Source organism: Anas platyrhynchos, chromosome 1 (assembly GCF_047663525.1).
Source record: "Anas platyrhynchos isolate ZD024472 breed Pekin duck chromosome 1, IASCAAS_PekinDuck_T2T, whole genome shotgun sequence".
Classification (NCBI taxonomy): Eukaryota; Metazoa; Chordata; class Aves; order Anseriformes; family Anatidae; genus Anas; species Anas platyrhynchos.
The window spans coordinates 72,475,890-72,487,961 of record NC_092587.1 but is presented as its reverse complement, the minus strand read 5'-3'; the positions used below and the strand labels follow the sequence as shown (position 1 = coordinate 72,487,961).

General features: G+C 37.5%; 1 protein-coding gene across 6 annotated transcripts in view; it reads right to left on the bottom strand.

The window, feature by feature from the left end:
• PHF21B (PHD finger protein 21B) overlaps positions 1-12,072 on the bottom strand; it is a 176,132-nt gene that overhangs the window by 10,836 nt on the left and 153,224 nt on the right. For all 6 annotated transcript variants that reach the window (XR_011810829.1, XM_072041399.1, XM_038173369.2 and 3 more), the window contains 3 exons: positions 9,307-9,358; positions 4,458-4,534; positions 1,604-1,658 (listed from right to left, as the gene is read on the bottom strand). Coding sequence is in view for 5 of the 6 variants with exons in the window: in XM_072041399.1 (XP_071897500.1) it covers positions 1,604-1,658; positions 4,458-4,534; positions 9,307-9,358 (184 nt within the window). In the remaining variant the exon portion in view is untranslated. The remainder of the gene's footprint in view (positions 1-1,603; positions 1,659-4,457; positions 4,535-9,306; positions 9,359-12,072) is intronic.

The following is a 12,072-nucleotide window of genomic DNA, read 5'->3' as shown; positions in this document are numbered from 1 at the left end:
CCTCAGCACAGATTATGGAAACTGGATGAACCAAAGATACAGGAACCAAATAGGAATTAACAATTAAGGTGAGAGTGCAGTGGCTTCCAAGCAGCTCAGTGACAGGCACATTGCTGGAACTATGTACCCTGCCTCCTTCCTTGAAAATCAAATGGTAAACGTGGGTGAAAGAAGGTCAGAGATGTCAAATCCTAACTTAAAAGAAATCTATGAAGGGGCTAGAAGCATGGCTTGCAAATATTGCCATTCCCTCCAGATATGTGTTTACCAGGGAAAAACAAGTGGTATGATAAGACAAATAAAAATTATAATTTTAATTTTCAGGCTAAAACTGAGCTGAGAGTAACATTCTTTCAACTAGAACTTACATGAGGATGGGCTCCTGCTAAGAGGCATGTCATCATAGCTGTTTACCGTGTAATAACCTCTCCTGTCCTCTGACACCACATGCACTTGAGGCATATGGTAAGTAGGCCAATTGTCTGCATCTAGCACATGAAGTTTTGAAAGTAGAGAAGCACCGCCACATTTAAGATGGTGATCCTGTGGTGCAGGAATGCAAGGCAAGGCCAGAAAGGTGACTAACACTAAACATGACATTTGACAGGCATACCAAACAACCACTGAAAAACCGTCAAAACTTCAAGACTTAATTGAAATTATTCCTATAAATATTCCTAAAATGGAAATAATATTTGAATCTGAAAAACGCCTGCCTTCCCTTACCTTTAATGCACAACAACAGAGCCCAAGTTAAGAAGGCAGCACAAGGGCAAGGATATAATCACACTTCTCTATTTTTCTTCTCTTCTGAAATGCAACTAAAGTTTCTTGCATTGTCTCTTAAATTCCTACGTGGGCCTCATCTAAAGAATTAAATTGCACTTAGTGTTGTCCTTGTTTCATCTCCCACTTCTCAACTCTTTGCCTTCTCTATATGTTGCACATTTTTCCATGAATGAGCTCTTCTCATGAGCTATTCATCATCTTCACCAAATGGATCCTCTGAGCTGTTCTTTCTCAATGCTTTTACCATGAAATTTTCATTTTCAGAAGTTCTTATAAATACAAGGTTGGAAGGCGTCTTCAAGGCCATCAAATCTAGTTTTCTGTCTCCAGCTCTTGGACTGAGAAAAACTGTGGTTTTCAGCAGTTGTTTTTAAAGCAAAAGATGTGGTATATTTCTAGCCCTTGAGGATGGACAACAGCTTCTTAAAGTTGACAAGAAGAGGCAAAGGAAAAGTCCAGAATATCATTTTTTTTAGATCCCAGTTTTTCAACACATGTTTTTAAGTAGTTGGAGTTGGCAATACTCTCCTCTTGAATCAGTCCTCTAACTTCATTCTGCTTACAATACTAGAGATCAGATATGCCATTGATTGCAGAGTCTTTGGATCAGTTTCTATACAGTCCTGACCTTTAGCTTTATCCTTTACCCATTTTTGCAAGAAAACCATCTATTTTCACTCCACACTAAAAAGCGCAGGAATCTTACACAGAGCAATGCCCTATGGCATGCTAGTAGTAATTCCTATTAAATCCTGCTATTAAATATTTAATGTGTCATCAGAGCAGTAGTATATTCACTTAAAAATATGCTTACCTCTTGTTGAAAGGAACAAGGGATTATTCAAATAATTTGAGGCAAGGCGTTTCCGCTGTAAGGAAAAAGAAACCATAGCATCATTGAAAGGTGCTCTAGTTGTCTCTTACTGTTCCATATGGCTATACTTTCTATGAGCTTCCTTCATACATAACCAAGTATCCAGAAGCTAGTTCAGTGACTTAGATTATTCATTACTTACCCTTAAGATAGCTATATAAACAGTTGCATTATTTACCTTTCTAACAAGTTCTTCACAGAGCAGTTTTACATGCATTAGATTTTATTAACAAGAGAGAAATGCAAATTGCATTTTATTGACTGAATTTCAGTATACGTTCCAGGCAACTGCAACAGTAACTCCAAACCTAGCAGATAACATCCATAAATGAAAAATTGCATAATAATTTTTTTTCTGTGAAATGACATCTTTATTTGCATATACAGAAATAGAGATGGACTTCCCACCTGCAGAAGAACATCACTATCCACTGTGACACTTGCCCACAGTTAGTAGAACCATATTTCCTTTGTAAGCTATGCATTAGGACCCAAGTCAAGCATTTCTCTTTCAGAAGTTAATGTATATGACCTCTAGAAGCTTGCAGTCATGTCAATCTGCTGTGGTTATTAAAGACCTTCAAACTTGCAAACATAGTCCACTGGAAACCTGACTGAGATGTTTAACTAACTGTAATGCAGTCCATCAGCAGCTTAGAAGATGGTAAAAGCTGTTGGTCAATAGCTGTCTGTGCTTCATTAACAGTCAACATAACCCTTAAAGGCTCCTCTAAGCCATCATCGTACAGCAGGACTGGAAACAGTACCATTTTCCTCCATTAGATGTTAAGTCTATGCTTGGAGGAAAAGTAGATTTTTTTGTGGCTAATAAATATTTTTTTCTGTGATGAGTAAACTGTTCTTTTCTAAACAGGCGCATGGCAGTTTGTTAAGGAATTTTGAATTGATGTTTCTTTGTTCAAAATACATCCAGTTAGAAACTTAACCCTTTCCTATGCTGAAGGACAACAACAAAGAAGCTACTAAGAGTGGGAAAATAGAATGGTATCTCAGAAACATTTTTAGAAAAAAAAAAGCTTTGAAAATGAAAAGCACAACATTCAATTGAAGACATAAGACTGTGATCATATTTTTGTAATCAAGGAAGTTAACATCACCACTACAGATGCTGAGCTCCTGCAGTTTTGAGGGGCATTGGCAAATAAAAAGTCTAATTTATATGCAATTTCAACTTAAACAATCATGAATTAAAGAGCATTCTGTAGACTAACCGAAAACTAAACTGCACAAGAATGCCTAAAATGCCACAAAATACCTCAATTCACTGATTAGCAAATCAATCTGAGCAGCTAATTGATCAGTGAAAAAACATCTGCCTCCATTTTACTTGAACGGCATTCCTCATGGTCAGTACTTAATGACAGCTCCTAATGAGGACACAGCTGATCAGCCATAGGACTCTTTTACAGACATTTCTTTCTCTGTGCCATCCTTTACTTCATGATATGCATTTGAGAACAGATATAATAAGGAGTATGAACTAGGGGTGCAGCAGACCTCCTTCATCACCCCTTCCATCTCTGCTCAAGGTAACTGAGTTTCTCATGAACGTTGATTAGACTACAGTCACAAAACTTGATTGTAAGTTATTTTAATAAACTTATCAGGACAAAATGGCCTAAGAGAAGACACTGCAAATGTAATGGTAGCAAGCCTAAGGTTCCTACTGTGTTAAACACTGGGTATATGAACATAAGTATTTGCTCTGAAGAGGTTGCTGGAGAAAAACTGAGTCCTGAAGAATTCAAGTGCCCAGAGAGGGAGCATAAAAATCATATTTAAAAAAAAAAAAAAAAAAAAAAAAAAAAAGAACAACCAAGGAACAACCAAGTTATCACTGATAGCGTTCTTCTTAGCCTCATCTGTCTTCTGTCTGCAGACGTTTGCAAAAATTTTGGTATTCCAAAATTTCATCACTGATACCTATGTAAAGAAAACTTACTTTATTTAGGCTTAAGGAACCCAGAACATGAAGTAATCTTGCTTAAATGGAAAGCTGGCTGCAAATCAGTTTAATTTCTGCAGGAAGTTCAAATAGTAACCCCAAATTGTGGTAAAATGTTAAAGATGGAATTTTAACATGCTAAATAAATAGAAACTTAATAAAAACACATTTTTAGAACAAGTTAAGTCTATTTACATGCTGACTTTATACCAGGTTTGCAATGCAATATTTTGTAGGGCCTAATTTTGCTATTGCCATAGATGTAACAGCATACACATAACAGATGATAGAGATCATGCAGATCCATTTTATTTTTAATTACTCATTATTTTACTTATTATGCAGGCTTTCTTACCCTCTGCACAGCACACTGATTCTTAAACCAGTATGTTCCTTTTATGAATGTCTATAATAATAAAAAAAAAACACAACACTAAGTGAAGTTCTCTGAAGATAGGAATAGGAAAAGAGGAATGGCCATGCAAGTCTGAAGATAATGCAGCACTTCTGTTCTTCAGGTCTGACCTAATGGGACCATGTGTATAGGTAAAAGAGTAATTAGAACCCACATTAATTTAGTCCTCTCAGCTGTTACTAAAACTATCATGAGTGCTAGTTTGAAGTAAGTGATGTTGTGGGGTGAAAACCTGTTGCTTAGCTACTGAGATTAAATATATTTTTTTCTTTTCCACATCAATATATCTTTACAACTGAATACATGGCTCTGCATTCATATATACTTTTGTAATAAGAAGTACTTAAGCCTTTTATTGGCATGAAATAGCACTGTGATAAAAAAAAAAAAAAAAAAAGTGAATTATCAAGTACCTCGGTTTCCAAGAGTCCACTGTAGGCTGGATTCGCTGTGCTTCTTCTCTTCCTTTCCTGACGCTTGCTCTGGATTTCTGTAACCATGGAAAAAAGCATGAATTATATGTTTCTCATTCATCAGGGAAAAATGTAGCTCTAACTTCTTAATCAAGATGCTCTTACCCTCAACCTCTTAAGCTCTGTGTTCAGGTTCAGTTTCTAAAGTGTTAATTGGGTTGCATTGGCATTGATATTTACAGCAGTTAAAGGCTTGACATTAATAAGATTTTCCTTGTAAGACTCACAACACAGGCATGTTTTTATTTTTCCCTTCCTCCATGGTGGACTTCTGCTGTCCTACAAGATTTTTATGATGATCCCTTCAGACACACGTTTAACAAGCATCAAGAGAGAGCTTTCAAAATGCTATCAATGACTGCTATTAACAAAAATTAATCATACAAAGCAGTTAAGCCTTGAAACCCATATCAGATGAAAGTATAGAGATCCTTTTAAGTTTCACTTATATTACTTTTTCTCTGCAGAGGGTAGATTCAGCTCTAACTAGGGCACTATGACTTATTCATCCAAAATAACACGGCTTCATGATCATAAACTTGCAAAGTATTTTTGTGAGCTGTACATATAACTGTGCCACTTGAAAGAGCAGTGCAAAAATAACCTCATTGAATTGCTGGCCTGTTTGGGAAAGGGGGAAGAACAGGAGAACTCTCTTCAACTAAATGGTAACACCTATCGAAGATGGCACTTACTCAGGACTGCATTTAGCAAAAAATAAGTCATGTGCAATCTTCTGGATACACACACAGAAAAAATGAGCAAATTCCTGGCCCACTGAAATCTGCAGATTTAATGCCACTTTTATCTGAACTAGGATTTCATTTCCATCACACGGAATTTTTCCAGCTCTTTATGTCTGTTCAGAATGGTGAGATTATTATAATCATGTATTATACAGTCTACTTTTTATTCCAATAATAAGGTAAAAAGCAGACATGCTTTAGCAAGGAGAGCCCCCCAGCATCCATCCCATGACGTGAAGTGTGTGCAGCTGGGCTGATGCTTGTTCCCCAAGTGAATATTTTACGGCAATGTTCACATTCTGTAGTGATAAACCACAGAACTCTTTTTAGTCTAAATGCCCCTCCCATGGTTGTGACACCTCCACTCTTTTTGCTCTGAGTAAATTTCTCAGAAGGAGCAGAACTGGCAGGAACACTAGCCTGTCAACCCATCAGAGGACCAGGAGCACACCCAACAGAAACTCAAGACACCATCTAGTTCTGCAGAAAGTCTAGCATCTTTTGCCAATGTGTGAGACCCATCCCAGAAGGTCCTCCGGGCCAGAAAATGGTCTTAAGGATATTGAGCACTATCTCCCATTTGCAATCCAACAGTAAGATACAGTCCAGCTTTCAGGATGTCTACAATACACGGGAATTGGATTCCTGACACACAGTTCTGGCTTCCAGACACCCTTTCCAAATTGAAGTTGATCACTTCTCCACAGAGTAAAAAGGGCAGTGTGCCACAGTATGTGGTTTAAGTATTGCTGGTCATGTCCTGAACACAGTGTCCGTAGGGACAAGGCCAACACTCTGCTTGGATTTTGTACAGCCCTGAGTTCCCAGATACTGATTTGAAAATTCTCATTCACAAAGCACTATTGGCTAAGCCGCCACTCTTGCAATGGTGGATGTAGCAGACAGAAACTGGATAGACAAGAAAAACAGAGGAGCAACTACTTGTGTATTCTGGCTGGGTTTTCCCACTGGCATGGGAACATGTCACCTCTCACACTCAGGTGTCTCTCCTAAGGCAATTCAAAGAGTACAGGCAGGTCTGATTCACAGCCTGACATGAGACAGACATATGCTGCCATGCAACTCCTGGAGCTGTGCAGCATCTCAATATGAAGAAATGTGCAATCTGGGACTGCACTGAGATGTGCAATAAACCCCATTTCTGAAACCACTGCCAGCATGTCGTTAACATCCTTGGTGCCATGAAACCTCCAAACAGGAAGCCATTGTATGGGTAACACTTCTGCCCCACCACTGAAGTATTCCCTACAGTGTGCTCTTCTAGCTATGAAGAAATTGCCATTCTGGAGCTTCCAAACCCTTTGGCAGCCTATGAAGGGAAACTGGCCTCTGCAGCAGGATGAGCACTACATGTGGATCCAACAGCCTGCCACAGAGCCACGGGAAGGACGATTGTTCTCCATGTCAGTTCTTACAAAAGGAATGTGCTCCTGGCCAGAAGTGCCAGAGACATCACAAAAGAAGAACCCATGTGCCTTGACGCTGGCAAAGAAATGGAGGAAGTGGAGCTGTGCTGACTTTTGACTTTGGTCTCAACAGCAGGAGCAGGAGCCATGGTTTCTGCAGCCAGCAGCGGTAACCCAACCTACAGGGTCAGTGCATCCAGGGGCTGCAGCTTCTCAGCACTCACAGCAGCACAGGGAAGAAGCTGGAGACAGACTGACTGCCCAGACAGACTTACTCCTTTTCAGAGGTTGTCACAAGGATGCAAGATTGGGACTTTCCACTGGTCTGGGAAAAGAAACAAAGGATTTGACACAGCAGAGCTTTCTGTATGTTGGGGAGTATAACTGCGCTGACTATCTTCACGAGAAGCCTGTGATGGATCTGTAAGTTCTCTGCCCTTTTGGGTCCCAGGTTTAAGAGAGAATTTCTTTAGGACATGCTCTCACCAAGGCAACAGAAATATTTGATGGAGCCTGACTCACACATGTGGTAGAGACCTGGAATACAGCTTTGGAAGAGGCATCACTGTGGTGCAGAAATAAAATCTGGCTTGGGGGAAAAGCAATTGCAGTGAAAATAGATGGAAAAAGAGATGGAGAAATGAACTAAAATAGTACTAGATGTACTCCACCTTATGCAGCCATCAGGGAGGGAAGGCACAATGTCAGCGCTTCACTTACGGAAACTGTGAAAAAAAATATCCATGCTTCTGATAAAAGGAGTATGTACATCCAGGAGTGCATCTATAAATAATCACAACCAGCTAGACCAGAGGCATAGACTGGTACACTATCTTTGTTACTTGTCACTTCTGCTAAAAAGTATTGAGTGTGTTTTCTCTTTCTTTTTCCAAACAGGGCTTAAAAAAGTAAAAATAAGTAATTTGGTTTAACTTATTAAAGCATTCCAATAAGATAAATGGAAATACTTGATTTTATTTTCTTTAGCTAAGAAGTTTGTGTCTAGAAAGACATGAACTAAAGACTTCTTTTAAATATTCTGTTTTCAATCTAGATTTTTTTTACACAATGGCAGTGATAAAAAACATTCTTATAGCCTAGAGAAAAAGATTATGTCACAACCACAAGCTACATCACAGAATTATTTAGTTTACTAATTTAAAAAATACAACCAAAACAGAAAAGAAAAAAAAAAACAACTAAATGGTAATACATTTGATAGAGATTAATAATCTTGAAGATCGCTTTATATTGGAGGTGAAGCTTCAATAAGCTAATGTATGTATAGTGTAACACTCTGTATGGTCATTCTATGAGGCCTGTAATGACAGTTTATCTTTAGCGCACTCTGTATCCTGCAGAATGTCAGTGGAAGGGGCCCTGAAGAACAGAGCTCTTTTCCCAGTTAGGTGAAAGATCCTCCTCTAGAAGTTAGCTGGAAAGGCTGCTGGTCTGATAGAGAAATCCGTGCAGAAGCGGATCACAGTCCCTCACCACAGAATTAGCAAATAAAATGAAGAAATGCAATAATGCTGTGGATTAATGATACTGAGTGAATAAGCTTTTAATGCCTGAATCCTGATACAGTTTAATTCAAAAAAATGTAAAACTGAGGAATACATTAGAAGTACTAAAATAAACTGAACTGCATAATGACCACTCCTTCCTGATAAACAGCAATGGCTGATAACTGTAAATATGACACAGCACTAAAATAATAACCATTAGCATGTGAAAGCTACAAGGGTATTTTTGGCAGTTGTAATCACCAACACTCATGAAGAAATACCCTTTCCATAGTAAATAGCTCTTGGTGGGAGCTGTTTATTTCAAGTTAGTAGGAATCTAAAAAGTGAATTTGTCTGAAAGAATTGATTCTACAGGATTAGTATTATAGCAGTTAGGTTCAAAATGTGCATCTCTGCACTTACTGTATAACAGAATAGAGTAGTACTTGGTGTTCATGAACATAAGCATTAAATCCACACAAACAATTTATTAGTTCCAATAAAATCCAAGGGCAAAGAATTATTCAAAATGAAGTTCTCTCTGCTGTAAGCATAATTTGCACTTCAGCCTAATTTCAAATGTTGTCCTATTTTCCTTAGAAAAAAGAAAACAAGAACCAGTCATCATTTGCACTTTTGGGATTATAAATCTTCTCCTGAAATTGCTATAGCTTTTTAATTTCCATTTCAATCCATTACCTTTAAAGGACTAAAAAGGCCGATGGCTTAAAGTTTCTCTAAACTGCTTTCAAATTCTCAGTCACTGGGACATTAAATGTTTTTCTAAAATGCAGATTTAAAGAGGAAAGAGAGAGGGGTAAAAAAAAAAAAAAAAGCAACAAAACACCAGAAAAACTGCTGCATATATTGCAGAGACTTTATAATTAAGACACTATTTTCTTCAGAATTCACGGCCTCTCTTAAAACCAAGGAACAGAAGCACAAGAAAACTTATTAAAAAGAAATCAAGCTGTAAATAACTTGGACTCTTGAGTCAGCAAGATATCTAAGAATGTGGCGAACTCTAAAGCAGTTTCATTTGGCTGTGGAGCAGCAGAGAGAAAAGATTTCACTCAAAACCTGAGCTGTAGAACATATGCCATCTTACCTTCCAAATGTTCTGTTGTAACCAGTCCTAATGCTACCATGAAGGCAATTTTCTATGGAAAGAAATAAACACACATTAGATTTTCTACTACAACAATTCTGTAGAAGTAAATAATCTGGCATTGACAGAATAAACCCAATAAGGTCTTTCAGAAATGTCTATTGCTTGAATGCATAGAAATATGAAGAACTAATTGAAGATTTTGTCTCTATGAGCATGTCTCCATGGTTTAGTGGGGACTGTTAGTGTTAGGTCAGAGGTTGGACTCAATGATCTTGAGGTCTCTTCCAACCTAGAAACTCTGTGATTCTGTGATTTGCTTCAGATATGCCCGGTCAGTCATGCCCTACTTGTAGGACTACATAAACTTTAACAGTTCAGAGTCTTATAAAGCCAATGATGTATGATTATTAATTGTATATAATGCATGACCAAAATTTCATATTGTTAGTTGCTTTGTTACTCCATTCTTTAGAAAAGCAATTGTGTATTATTATTACTGTCTGGCACTGTTTTTATTGGATACAAGCAAGCTATATGGAGAAGATACGACACACTTGCACCGAACTTTTCAACTTTTGAAATCTCCCCCCCTTCCCCCCCCCAAAAAAAAAGAATAATTCAGAAATTGTTTGTCCCGAGTTACAGAAAGAATATCACATGCATGAACTGTGAAGGGGTCCACTGATCCCTTATCTTGCCTCAGTGGGGAAGCTAACAAACATCTCCCACTGATAGTGGTGAATTAATTTTACAGCGAGGAATGTGATCCTAAAAAAATGACTCAGAATTCTTGGTACACTGTGTACACACAAACCACATTTGCATACTAACAAAACTTTGAAATATGCCTACGCAGTTATAGGGCAATTACTAGCGCAGACTCTGCATCAGAGATTTTTCATTGGGATTTTTTTTCCAATGAAATTTCTTGCAAGAAAAATTTTTGCTGAAGATTCCTTTTTTTTTTTTCCCTTAAATGGAAAACTGAAATTCTGTTGTGTAGTTCGAAGCCCAAACTGAACCAAACTACTTGGCTTTGCATCACATCTATGGTACTGTGGGGTCTCCTCTCTCTGCTGTGCTGAACAACCTCATTGGATCGTGCTAATTTCAGAATTGGATCATGCTTCACAAGGTGCAATTCCACAGAAGAGATAATCTGGCTAGAAAAAACAAGCTATTAGGAATCTAGCAAGCAAAACTCACAATCCAACTGTGATAATGCACCCAAAGACCATTGGAAGATGTAATTGTCATGCTCACCCAAAATAAAATGTGTAGATTTAGGTTGAACTAAAATTGAGTGTTTAAGTGGTAGATGGTCAAAACATTCTGTTTTAGAGAAGTGTCAGGACAACATATTTCAATACTTCCAAGTCAAAATTAGTTTGACCTTCTTGTTTGTGAAAAACCTGATGATTCAACTTTTCATTTCAGCCCATTGTAAAATCAGCTACTAAGTTATTGAAAGTACCATTTCCTTTGCAATTCTGACTTCCACATAGTGAAACTGTGAAAGTAAGCACATCCTCATTTTATAGATGAAAAGATCTAGCTAAGGGGTGGGTACTTCACAAATCAGAGAGTCAGGATTGGATATCCTTATTCTTCTTATATCTGTGAAAATACCTACGTCAAAGAGGTGAACTAACAAAGTCATAAGATAGGAATATTGTCATTCCATGATCTCCTAGGGTGTAATTCTTCCTGTAGATTAAAAAATGGTCATGTAGAATCTCATCACTGGCAATTTAGATAACATTCATGCTATATTTCTGCCTTCCATAACTGTGGTAATGACATGCACATGTACATGCACATCAGACCTTGATTTCATTAATGCTCACTCCTTACATGTCTAAAACACCAGCTGGGCATGGTGGGGGTTCCACACGTGAAGGGAAAGATGAATATTTGATCAGAGACCCACTGTGTAGATCTGAGAAGAAAATTTGTCAATTGAGTAGAATTACAAGCTTCACTTCACCCCAACTAGAAGTAACTTTATGACAGGGTGTCTCTGCTCTGAGCAGAAGTCATAGCAACATTTATATAAAGTGCAAATGGTTAATGTGTGATTGTGTGATTTTCCAGTTGGAACACAGATTGCCTATATTACTCAAAATATTGTCTATATTACCTAAAGATTAGACTGTAAAGGGAGCATACATTTTCTAACATCTAAACTAAAATTATTTCAGTACTGGCATGCTTGATAAATTTCCTCTCTTTATACTAAATTTATTTGAATACATATCTAATTAAATGTAATGACAGTATACGTGCTTATGAAGAGCTTTCATAAATGGACTTGATAATTATCTCACTATTAAAGACAGGAAGGTTTTATAGGTATTTGAAATATGGTTCCTCTTTAAAAATCCCAATAGAAGCTGTATTCTTTTTAACAAGCACGTTATATTAACAGCATATTTGTTTTCATGGGTTTTGCTGTTTCACACTCTTGCAGCTCATTGGATTCCACTCAAAATAGTAGTTCCGCTGTAAAGCTTTACTGTCAAGCATCCCAGAGAAATGGCAATGCAATGTTGTTTCTGCTCTGTGCAGGAATCCACAAAATTGATTCTTTGATTTCTCCATCTTTGCAATGCAGGCTCAACTCTAGCATTTAGTCCACAATAGCAACGTGTCTCTCTTCTCAGTTCTTAAGTAGGATTAAAATCACTGTTAGCTAAATAACCAGCATTTCTGGCAGTTATTTTTTATTTAAGTAAAAGAATGTTAGAATATGCATGAAAATGC